Source organism: Cervus elaphus, chromosome 11, assembly GCF_910594005.1.
Source record: "Cervus elaphus chromosome 11, mCerEla1.1, whole genome shotgun sequence".
Classification (NCBI taxonomy): Eukaryota; Metazoa; Chordata; class Mammalia; order Artiodactyla; family Cervidae; genus Cervus; species Cervus elaphus.
This window is the reverse complement of record NC_057825.1, coordinates 32547819-32560960: the sequence shown is the minus strand read 5'-3', so window position 1 is coordinate 32560960 and position 13142 is coordinate 32547819. Positions and strand designations below refer to the sequence as shown.

General features: G+C 40.2%; 1 protein-coding gene across 1 annotated transcript in view; it reads right to left on the bottom strand.

Moving 5' to 3' along the window:
- RAB10 (RAB10, member RAS oncogene family) overlaps nt 1-12900 on the bottom strand; it is a 63257-nt gene extending 50357 nt beyond the window's left edge. Inside the window, exon 1 of the mRNA XM_043917372.1 lies at nt 12225-12900. Coding sequence (XP_043773307.1) covers nt 12225-12351 — 127 coding nt within the window. The 5' untranslated portion in view covers nt 12352-12900. The remainder of the gene's footprint in view (nt 1-12224) is intronic.
- Nucleotides 12901-13142: the final 242 nt, after the last annotated feature.

Here is a 13142-nt window from a genome sequence, read left to right as displayed (position 1 = left end):
ATAAGCTATCTTCCAAAAAAGTTACTGTATTTATAAAACAAAAACAGAATACTTAAAAAACAAATTTTAAGGAATAAACAACAAGAAGCACTAGAAATTTAAATACATTACAGCTGAAATAAAGTCTTCAGTAGAGAAGTTAAAAGATAAAGTCAAAAAGGTTTCCCAGGAAGAATGAATTAGCAAAGTTGAAAACAGAAAATTATATGATCAATTAGGAAGTCCAACATCCAACTAAAAACAGAAAATAAAAAGAAGAAAATCACAGGAGGAGAAAAAGCAAGAAAACTTGAAGTTAAGGGCCTGGAAAGACCCACCAAATATTAAGGATGGATTTATTTGAAAAAAACAAAAGACCCACCCACTGAGGTTCGTAATCTGTTACCAAGAATTCAAAACACTGAAAAACCTAAAACTCTGCAGAGATAAACCAGGCCAGAAATAATGGGTAAAAAATCACAATGGTATTGGACTTGCCAGCAACATCAGAAAGGAACCAAAAGATAGATTTTCAATATGCTAATGAAAAATTATTTTCAAACCAGAATCCTAGGCTCTGTCAAACTTTTAATTGAGTCAAAGAATTCAGACATTGTCAAACATGGGTGGTTGTCTTAGGAGGCTTTACAAATAGCTAAGAGAAGAGAAGCGAAAGGCAAGGGAGAAAGGTAAAGATATATCAAGTTGAATGCAGAGTTCCAGACAATAACAAGGAGACATAAGAAAGCCATCTTAAGAGAACAAGGCAAAGAGAAAAACAATAGAATGCAAAAGACTAGCGATCTCTTCAAGAAAATTAGAAATACCAAAGGAACACTTCATGCAAGGATGGGCATGATAAAGAACAGAAACAGTAAGGACCTAACAGAGGCAGAAGAGATTAAGAAAAGGTGGGAAGACTACACAGAAGAACTACACAGAAAAGGTCTTAAGTGACCTGGATAACCACAATGATGTGGTCACTTGCCTAGAGTCAGACATCCTGGAGTGTGAAGTCAAGTGGGCCTTAGGAAGCATTACTACAACCAAAGCTAGTGAAGGTGATGGAATTCCAGGTGAGCTATTCCAAATCCTAAAACATGATGCTGTGAAAGTGCTGCGCTCAATATGTCCGAAAATTTGGAAAATTCAGCAGTGGCCACCGGACTGAAAAAGGCCAGTTTTCATTCCAATCCCAAAGAAGGACAATGTTCAATCTACCATACAACTGCAGTCATTTCACACACTAGCAAGGTAATGCTTAAAATCCTTCAAGCTAGACTTCAGCAGTACATGAACCTCTGAGAACTTTCAGATGTACAAACTGGGATTAGAAAAGGCATAAGTATCCAAGATCAAATTGTCAACATTCACTGGATCATAGAGAAAGCAAGGCAATTCCAGAAAAACATCTATTTCTGCTTCATCGACTTTATTAAAGCTGTCGATTTTGTGGATAATAACAAACAGTGGAAAATTCTTCAAGAGACAGGAATACCAGACCACCTTACCTGTCTCCTGAGAAACCCGTATACAGGTCAAGAAGCAACAGTTAGAACCAGACATGGAACAGACTGGTTCAAAATCGGGAAAGGAGTATGTCAAGGCTGTATACTGCCACCCTGCTTATTTAACTTATGTGCAGAGTACATCATGCCAAATGCCAGGCTGGATGAATCACAAGCTAGAATCAATATTGCTGGAAAAAATATCAACAACCTCAGATATGTAGATGATACCACTATAATGGCAGAAAGTGAAGAGGAACTAAACAGCCTCTTGATGAAGGTGAAAGAGGAGAGTGAAGAAGCCGGCTTTAAAACTCAACATTCAAAAAACTAAGATCATGGCATCCGGTCTCATCACTTCATGGCAAGCAGAAAGGAAAAAAGTGGAGAACAGTGACAGATTTTATTTTCCTGGGTTCCAAAATCACTGTGGACAGTGACTGTAGCCATGATTATCAAAAGATATGCAAACCTTGCTCCTTGGAAGGAAAGCTATGCAAACCTAGACATCATATTAAAAAAGCAGAGACATCACTTTGCTTACAAAGGTCTGTATAGTCAAAGCTATGGTTCTTCCAGTAGTCATTCATGTACAGATATGAAGAATTGGACCATGAATAAGGCTGAGTGCCAAAGAACTAATGCTTTCTAATTGCGGTGCTGGAGAAGACTGTTGCGAGTCCCTTGGACTGCAAGAAGATCAAGCCAGTCAATTCTAAAGGAAATCAACCCTGAACATTCATTGGAAGAATTTATGCTGAAGCTTCAATTCTTTGGCCACCTCATGCGAAGAGCCAACTCATAGGTAAAGACCCTAATGCTGGGAAAGATTGAGGGCAGGAGGCAAAGAGGGCGGCAGAGAGTGAGATGGTTGGACAGGATCACTGATTCAATGGACTTGAGTTTGGGCAAACTCCTGGCACACTGCAGTCCATGGGTTGCAAAGAATCAGACACGACTTAGCAACTAAACAGGGACTTCCCTGGTGGCTCAGACGGTCAAGTGTCTGCCTACAATGCAGGAGACCCGGGTTCAATCCCTGGGTTGGGAAGATCTCCTGGAGAAGGAAATGGCAACCTACTCCAGTATTCTTGCCTGGAAAATCCCATGGACGGAGGAGCCTGCTAGGCTACAGTCCATGGGGTCGCAATGAGTCAGACACAACTGAGCGACTTTACCCACTCACTAGCGACTAAACAACAAATACGGGAATTCTCAAGACTTCCCTTGTGGTGCACTGGTTAAGAATCTGCATTGCAATGCAAGGGACACGGGTTCGATCCCTGGTCAGGGAAGTAAGATCCCATATGCTGTGGAGCAACTAGGACTGAGTGCCACAACTACTTCGCCCCCAAGCCACAACTGGAGAGTCCATGCACCACAAAGAAAGATCCTGCATGACAAAACAAAGATCTCTTGTGTTGTTGTTAGGACCCAACAAAGTAAAGTAACTACAAACAAACATGGGAAGTCTCAAAAAATTTCCTTTGCCATATACCCTTTTTTTAAGAAGCTACTATGACCCAAAGCAATGAAACAGCAGTCTCTCACATGAGAGATGCTAAGGGAACTGAAGCAGGAAGGAGAAAGACGTAGAAGAGGGGTATCCAGGAAAAAAACATGTATCAATAATCTCTAATGGTCTGTGCAGAAATTCATTTTGAGAAGTTGTTGGAAGATGTAGGAAGACTTGATAATGGGTACAGGAAATTAAATAAAGAGAGTTTTTAACGTCAGAGAAAAGGAAACAGAGTTGTAACAGACTATTTGGTTTTAAAGGTAATATTCCCATGGGCCATATTAATGTAACCACAGGGTATCAATTTAACAAAAAAATTGGGATAAAGAGTGGGATAAGATTATAAAAGATTAAATGTTTCATTTAATATTAAATTAGTAATTCAAAAGATGTCAATATAGCATATCTTTTGAAAAATAGCAATATTTAACAGAAGAGCTAGATGATACTTCTAAAGAACAGAATTAGAGAGGGGATGAGACAGGAGACTGCTTAATTTTGTTACTATAAATCTTTTGGCAGTTTATTTAACTTCAAATATGTGTACATATCACTGATAAAAATTAATTTTAAAAACCTTTCACAAAGCAAAGAATAAATTATTGCAAATAAGAGTCAATCACTAAATCAACTTTCAATCCCATAGCTTCATACAGGGTCTCTCTCAAGCCTTCAGAACATCTGCATCAACTGACTGACTACATGAGACTTAAAAAATCAAAAGCCTGCACATTCAATAATGGTACTGGAGCAACTAAATATCATTATAAGCAAGATAAAAGAACCTCAACCTAAACTTCATACCATAATACAAAAAGTAACTCAAAATATATCATAGGCTCACATGTAAAACATAAAACTTTTACCAAACAAAAATGGAAAAAGATCTTCAGTGTCTAGAACTAGACAGAGTTCTTAGACACCAAAACATGACCTATGAAAAGAAAAATTAATAAATTCAACCTCATCTAAATTTAAAATTTTTACTGTGTGAAAGCCCATGTGCGAACTTCCCTGGTGGTCCAGTGGTTAAGAATCTGCCTTCCAATACAGGGGACATGGGTTTGATCCATGGTCAAGGAGCTAAGACCCCATGTGTCTCAGGGCATTTAATCCCATGTGCCACAACTACTAACCATGTATTAGTAGTTGAGAAGTAGGGAGAAGCCCATATGCCACAACTAACACCTGATGCAGCAAAATAAGTGAATAAATATAATCCACTACCCCCCACCCCCGCCAAAAAAGAAAAGGCCATAGGAAGAAGGAAAAAAACAAACTATGGAGACTGGAAGAAAATATTTGCAAACCACATGTTCAACAATGGGCTAGTACTTAAAATGTATAAGAACTTTCAAAACAGGAAAAAACAAACAAACAAAAAAAGGAACCAATCCAATCAAGAGAATGGGCAACTGACATGATCAGGTATCTCAGCAGAGAATATACAGTCAGATGAGAACACATAAATAGTTTTCAACACCTCTGGCCATCAGGGAAATGCAAATTAAAACCACAATGAGATTACTACTACACACTTACCAGAATAGCTAAAATACAAAAGAGCACTACCACCAAATACTTTTGAAGATACAGAGAAACTAGATCACTCACAAACTACCCTGAGACTATAAAATAGTATAGTCACTCTAGAAAGAGTTTGGTATTCTTATGAAACTAAACAAGCAATTACCATACTGACCCAGTAACTGCACACTTGGGCAAATTATCCCTGAGAAATGAACATTTATAATCATACAAAAACATCTACACAAAAACTTGTATCAGTTTTACTTACAACAGGCAAAAACCAGAATCAACTCAGGTGTTTCTCAATGGGTGAGTGGTTAAACAAACTGTAGGGAAAGCATACCATGAAATACTACTCAATAGTAAAAGGAACTACTTGGGGCACACAACTTGGATCAATCACCAAGGAATTAAGCCAACTGAATAAAAGTAAATCCCAAAAAGTTACAACCTATTGATACCATTTATATTTGTGAATGACAAAATTTTATAAATGGAGAACAAATTTTGGGGGGGGGTGGGGGGGACCGGGTATAGTTAAAAAAAAAACACACAAAGGATCCTTATCCCTTGGAACTGTTCAGTATCTTGACTGTGGTGGTGGCAAATGAACCTAAAAAAGTCACAAAACTGCAGAGAATTTAATATACACACACAAATGAGTACAAGTAAAACTAGAGAAATCTGAATAAGACTGGTGTGCTATGCCAGACAATATCCTGGTTGTGATACTATAGTTTCACAAAATGTTACCATTAGGAGAAACTGGGCAAAGTGCACAAGGGATCCTTCTGTATTATTTTTCACAACTGCATGTGAATCTACAATTGCCTTAATAAAAACATCAATTTAAAAAAGCCTGCATAAGCATTGCCATTGATATGAAAGAAACAAATCAACACTGCTCTCTGTTCTGATTTTGATACGTTGTACTTTTTGGGTCTCCAGAATAAGGGTTTTTTTCCATTTTCTAATGTTTTACAACCTTGGATGCTCTGTTTCTGGGTCATGCTGGAAACTTAGTGTTCCATCACCAGTTGCTGTTTTCCTCAAAAATATGATTTTTCATCTCTGGAAAGAAGGATAAATATCAAGCAATCACTTTTGCTAAAGTATATGGTACTATCTTCAAAGAAAATTTTATTTCTCATTTGAAATTCCCCTTCAGATGAGTTTTCTTCACCCAAATTTTATTCTAGTCATCATTTTAAATTCCTCTTCTTATAATCCAAATTGAAGAATTTATCCCACTAACCTCCAATATTCACCTCTTTGAAGGCAGCAAAACCTCTATAAGACTTTTAAAGTCTTAGGGTTCACACAATGTTCTCAACACTCTCTATAGCTTTTACACTCTTCCTTTATGACTGAACCATCTCCATAAGCAGTGTTCCCATGAAGATTCTCTTAGATACACACAAACTTATATTTTTTGCCAAGTAACGGTCTCTTATTTGTAAATCAACACTCAAAAAGCCCCTATTTCTTTGTTAAACTGCTACCACAGAACTAACCAGGCAATTCGCTACTGCTAATTGAAACAGACTGCCAGTATTTCTATCATTTTTTCCTTTTTACAAACCAAACAGGAACATCAATCAGTACTTCCTTTGCCAATTCGTGTCTACTATTATACACCATAATGCAAAGAGCCAACTCACTGGAAAAAATCCTAATATCTTTTGGAAAGATTGAGGGCAAGAAGAGAAGGGGGCAAAAGAGGATGAGATGGTTGGATGGCATCACCAACTCAAAGGACACGAGTGTGAGCAAACTCTAGGAGACAGTGAAGGACACGTTAGCCTAACAGGCTGCAGTCCATGGGGTCGTATAGAGTTGGACACAACTTAGTAACTGACAAACAACAACATTATTAGCTCAGGTCTGCCATGTTATGCTTTGTTTGCAAAGGACAAGTACCCTGAACAGACCCCTTGATATATGGTGCTGAGACCTGTTACTTTCCCACTTCTGTCAAAACTACTGCAACTCCACCTTTCAAATACAAATTGATGAGTAGGAGAATGACCTTATCCTTAATTTTTTCAAACAAAACAACATAATTCTCAGGATGAGAAACACAGTGACAAACAGGATTGTATCTGGATTTTAGTCAAAACTCTTTCCACTCATTAGTCATATAATCTTTCGGCTTCTCTGGTGGCTCAGATGGTAAAGAATCTGCCTGCAATGCAGGAGACTGGGGTTGGATCTCTGAGTTGGGAAGATCCCCTCGAAAAGGGAATGGCTAGTGGCTACCCACTCCAGGATCCTTTTCTGGAGAATTCCATGGACAGAGGAGCCCGGTGGCCTACAGTCGATGGGGTCGCAAACAGTAGGACACAACTGGGTGACTGACACTTTCACTTTCTCACCTCATCAGTCTCAGTTTTCTGACTTTTAAAATTCACTGCAGAGTCCTTTCCTATATTAATACTCTAAGGAGTTCTATGGGGAGACACAAAACAAAAAGACAAACCTGCCTTTAGTATCTGAAGTTACAGCCAGTGATACTAAGCATAGGAAAGTACCTTAAAGGATCCTCTTGACTCAATGACCCCCCAGTTAACAGTAGTTTTCACAAGAAACAGTGAAGGGGCTGTCTGAGATTAAATGCTCTCTTAGAGAGTTGTATCAACTGTCGAAGGGTGTTTGGGGGTTTGTTTGGTTTTTTTTTTTTTTTGGTAGCAAAATATACTGAACATAAAATTGACATTTAACCACTTTTTAAATTGCAGTTTAAAAGACAAAAAAAAAAAAAAAAACACATAAAATAAAAATTTACCAACCTAACTAGTTTTAAGTGTATGGTGCAATAGTGTTAAGTGTATCCTCAATGACGTGCAACAGAATTCCAAAGCTACTTCATCTCACAAAACTAAAACTATATCCATTAAACAACTCCCCATTTCCCCCTCCTCCCAGTCCCTGGGAGACTATCAACCTACCTTCTACAATTCTACTTTGTTTCTAGGAATTTGACAACTTTAAATATCTCATGTACTTGGAATCATGCAGTGTTTGTCTTTTTGTACGTAGTAACCACTTCTAAGCATACAGTTCGGTGGCATTAACTATATCCACACTGCTGTACACACATCACCACTATTCATCCCCACAACTTTTTCATCCTTCTAAACTGAAACTCTGTACCCTTTAAGCAGTAATTCCCCACTAACTGAAATTTTGTACCCATTAGGAAATAACTTCCCATTATCCAGTCCCTGGCAACCACTATTATACTTTCTCTATGAATTGACCTATTCCAGATACCAGTAATACTTGTCCTTTTGTTCTGGCTTGTTTCACTTAGCACAGTGTTTTCAACGTTTATCCATGTTGTAAAATCTATCAGAAGTTCATTCCTTTTTAAGGCTGAATAATACTCCATTGTATGTTATTCTACATTTTGCGTATCAATTCATTTTTCTATGGACATTTGAGTTGTTTCTATCCTTTGGCTATTGTGAATAATGCTGCTAAACAGACAGTAACAAGTGTTGGAGGATGTGGAGAAATGGAATCCTGGTGCTGTGCTAGTGGGAATGTAAAAACAGTGCAGCCACTGTTGAAAACAATATGGTGGTTTCTCAAAAAATTGATTACCATAGGATTCACTTCTAGGTATATACCCAAATGAACTGAAAGCAGGAACAGGTAACTGCATGACAAAAGTTCATTTCTTATGTCAGTCATCCTAATGGATGTGAAGTAACATCATATAATGGTTTTGATTTGCATTTCCCTTATTATTAAAAGATGCTGAACATCTTCTCATGTGTTCACTGGCCATTTGTGTACTTTCCTTGGGAAAATGTCTGGATAGTTTAAATCAATCCTAAAAATAGATCTTGAAATGAAAGACATTTCTTATGTACTCTGGCATTTCTGCAGCATGAGCCACTGTCTGGGTGTCACAGCAAAGTCCAGACACATTTAAATGAAAACGGTTTTGCTCAATTTTCTAAAAAGCAGTCTCTCCATATAAAATGGGCTCAGTTCAATAAACCAATTTTTAAATTCATGTTAGTGGAACCTACTCTTCCAACACTTGGTAAAAATATGCAGAAAGACCAAAAAAGGGACACATCCATTGCCTTCCCAGAGGCAAGAGCCTTTACCAATTTAGTTTTTTACCTAGAACCCAGAAATAATGCTTTCGTGACCTTGGGCAAATCAACCAATGAAATATGCTCATCCAAAAACCAACAACTCTCTCTACCTCGTATATTTAATGCTTAGAAAGTAGGTAAAGAAGAAATACTAAAATGAAACTAGCTAATTCTAGAGGATCCTGGTTACACTGTACTTACCACCTGTCTGCCTGCCTTCATTATTTATCAAGTACCCATTAAATTTAGGGACTCTTCTAGGTGCTTAGCATCTATCAGCAAAAAACAAAGAAACGACAAAAGTCTTCTGCCCTTGTGCAGTTTATATTCTAGTGCCCTTGAATTTGCTTTGAGATTGGTGAGTGTGGAACATACCATCATCATTTGTTTTTAAAACTCTGTCTGCAATAAATCTGACCATAAATATCACACACAATTTCTGATATAGATGTGTGGAAAAGTACATAGAAAAATTTAAATAGCCTTTGTGAGCTTTGTAGATAAGCACCATAAGCCTATAAAAATTATTTCTTCCAAGAATCAATAACCAATAAGTAACTAAAATGACTATGTCTAAAATAATGAAAGGCTACATTATACTCGCAGTTTGGCCCTTCTGAACCCCTGCAAAGTAACCACTTCCTTTCAAACCTCCAGAGGTTTTAACAATCAAATGTCAACTCAAATTTCAGTATCATTCATAGAGAATGCTCTGTATTTTTTAAAAAGCAAAGCAAAACAAACAAAAATCTTAGCCAACTGATGAAATTTAAAATGCCCTAAAAGTAGTACATATTTCAAGTATCTCTAACCATCTGCACATTTGCCAACTGGCCAGTTTATACTGTTTAGACATGCACTGTCCAAAAGTGCCTAATCTGAGATGAACTGTAAAAATAACATACACACTGGAGAAAAATATAAAATGTCTCAACTAATTTTAAGTTTTGATTATATAATAAAATGAGAAGACCAGATAAAAGGAGCTAAAAGACAGTATTAAATACTTCTTTCCCTTTTTAAATGTGGCTACTAAAAAATATTATGTGACTTACATTATGTTTCTTTTGGATAGCACTGATCTAAGACACCAGGAGACTTCTAAACATGCATATAGAGCTAATACATGCCACATGTTGGAGCTGCACTCAGAATTTTACATCCATATATTCTGTTCAACATATCTTAGATATCAAAATATCACACACATCAAATATTTTCCTATCAAAATATGAACATTCCAGAGTGTAAAGTGAACTGTTTAGCAGAGCACTAACCAATATTTGCATGACCACTGCATACAGGGCATTCAATTCATAGAGTAACTTGTTCCGCCCCACTATAGCATATGGGGCATGTGTTCCATATATAACTGATATGCATGCACTGTGCTCCTACAGTGCGCCTGGCACCATACCAGGCACTTTGCTCTCATAAAATTCTCACAACTACCTTCTGTGATGGGTACCATTATTAATAGTATTTAAAGAAACTGAAGTAGGAGAAAAGGTTAATTAACTTGTCGAAGTCCCATAACCAGTAACCTGTGGAACTAGGATTCCAACCCAGCAGGTGAGATCCAAAATCACCACACATTTTCACCAGTAAAAAGACTACATAAGGGAATTCCTTGGAGCTCTGTGCTTTCACTGCTGAGGGCAAGGGTTCAAACTCTGGTCTGGGAACTAAGGTCCCACAAGACTACACAAGAAGATCGTGTCATTATCTTACAGGACTGAGTTTTAGCGGTGAGTACAATAAACAACACTGCACCCATTACAAAAGGCCAAGAGTAGATGGGAGTTAATGTTTTGCTTCCTACTTTCCAGTCTACCTTTCTCAACCACAGGTTAAAGCTGACCAACATGGATTAAATCTCTGATCTTACTACAGGTTTATTCTATGCTCCCTTTTCCAGCAAGGCCCCATCCCACCCCTCTAGTTCAATTTCTACTTGTCCTTCAGACTTCATTTTAGACATCATCTCCATACAAGCCTAATCTAGACTAATCACCCCTCCTCCCTATGCTTACCCCCACTGTAGCACTGTCCACACTCTATTGTGCTTCCTCTCTAGACTGCTCCTTAAGACGTCTACCGTGTTCACCACTTATCTATCACTAAAACAATGCCTAGCGTTAGGTGCTCAATAAATATTTGCTGAAGGATCTAACCACCTGATCCACCCAGCTACAGCTAAAAGTGGAATATTAAAAGTAAAGTTAGCGGTAGGAAGTGCTAACCCACAGGCAGAGAACAAGTTCTAAGTCTCATGAAATTTACAATAGGTCTAGAGAGCAGTATGACATTCAGGAGACGAGAATTACAAAGATGCCCTCCCCAAAAAACAAGTAAAATCAAAATCTAGTTAAAACGATCTAATGTCAAATTTCAGTATAATCTGTTTTATGAGAATGAATTAAGTAGCTGACACTTATCACAAGAAATCCAAATCAGTGATTCCAAATCTATAAAATGAGATCAGCTTAATTTTGACACTTCCCAGAGTTCAAAGAAAACTATGCCTGCTTTTTAAATCATTTCAATATAAAATTAATTACACTTAAAATGGGTTTTACTGCACTTGCCCCAATGCTGTGTACTGGTCCCCAAGTGACAGAGCCAATCTCGTGTTAAGATATTTATCATGTGAGGGAAAAAAAAGGATCTCATCCATCCAGCCCAATTTAACACAATTCGTGTAAATGCCACTTTTCTCAGTAGAGTTGAAAGGGACTTTCCTAGAGCCTTCCCTTTTTTTTTCCTAAACAAGAAACCGATTTAAAAGGTCAATCTTTAGTTCTTACTTTCATACTAAGTAATTCTGAAACAAGAGGTGAAAAGTACATTAGAAGTCCCAAGGCTATGACTTGCAAGACACTTCCCTATAAGATGCTAGTGTAAAATAGGAGGGAGAACTTCATTCTTTCAGGTTCGAGGACAGAAACTGACCATCTCCATTAGATTATTGCTTCTGCTGATGTCTCGAAAAGCACCGTGTGCAAACATGCCAGAGAGTCCCACCCCAAGCACTAAGAGCCTCCGATTGTTTGACACATCAATGGATTAGTCAACGCGGGGCAACTCACTTTTCCCTTCTAATTTGCTTTAATTATTCCTTACACAAACCCTCAAGTTTACTCTAAGTTAAGACCATATGGAATCTCTTTGCCCTGAAGTATAAATTCAGGCCTTTACCAAATGACTCGTACTGCTTCAACTCCAACCATGAAAATAATCCCTTACAAGTATCGAGCATCTAGTAACGCCACACAAACATGGAAAAAGCCAACCCTGACGCTTAAAGAAATAGGATTCTGGAACGGTGGTAATACTGCATATTTTGTAACAGCAGGCACTGAGCAGAGTGGGAGACTTGAGAGCAAAAGACCGGATGGAAAGCATGGGAAGACCCCGCCCCAGAAGCTCAATGCCGATTCAAACAGTAACTTGGGTCTGTCGCTTGGAATCGGGATCACTGAAACAAAGGCGTATATTACGGGAAGCAAGATGTCTGGAGTAAAAGGAAAGGTTTGCAGCTGCAGAGATCGCACACCATCCTCCCACAGGTCTTACCTATGGTGGAAATAAAGGTGGTGTTGAAGGCATCATCCGAAAAACGAAAAAGGACGCAGGTCTTCCCCACTCCCGAGTCCCCGATCAGGAGCAGCTTGAAAAGCAGGTCGTACGTCTTCTTCGCCATTGGGAGGAGCGGCTCAGGCTCTCGCCGCCGGCGGCCCCAAGGGATCGGTCCCTCTCACTACGGCCAATTCCTCCTCCCCCGGGCGTTCTCAGGCCGGAGGACCAGGGGGAAGCGTGGGAAAAAGGACAGCTCGAGAGGGCGCGGGTGACCTAGGAACTGCCTCGTCGAGGAAGCCCAGACGGTGGCGGCGTCCGGTGCCTCCGAGGGCGGCGACCGCTGCTCCGCAGCCTCTCCCAGCCGCTCCGCCCGGTTCCGGGGAGTCGGTCGGGACAAAATGGCCTCCCCTCCCCCCTCAGGGTTGCTCGGCCGGGACGCTCCGACGGGCGAGCGAGCAGGCTCGGCCGTCGAGGGAGCGCGGTGGGCGTGAGGACAGTCTCTCTCTCCCGAGCAGCAGCTCAGCGCTAGGACGCGGCGAAGTCAGCGAAGGAGGACCCGGAGCTGACGAGCTCAGCTACATAGCCACAGGAAACCGAGCCTCCCCGGCCAGAGCCACCTTTTCCCCGTGCCCTCTCACGCCGGCGTGCGCGCTGCCTGAGACGCACGCAAGGACGTACGCCCGCCCTCCCCTCGCGCCCTCTCCCTGCGGTCCGCCCCTGCGCACGCGCGCCAGGGGGAGTGCGGGCCCGCGGGGGGCGGAGAGTGGAGCTCGCTCAGGGTCTCCCAGCCTCAGTCTAAGGCCAGGCGGAGAAGAGAGAGGGGTGGGGCGAGAGAGGGCGAGGCCGCGGGCGCGCTCCCTGCGGCCGCCTGATAGGGTGCGGCGGCCAGACGAGCACGCCCCGCGGGGAGGTGCT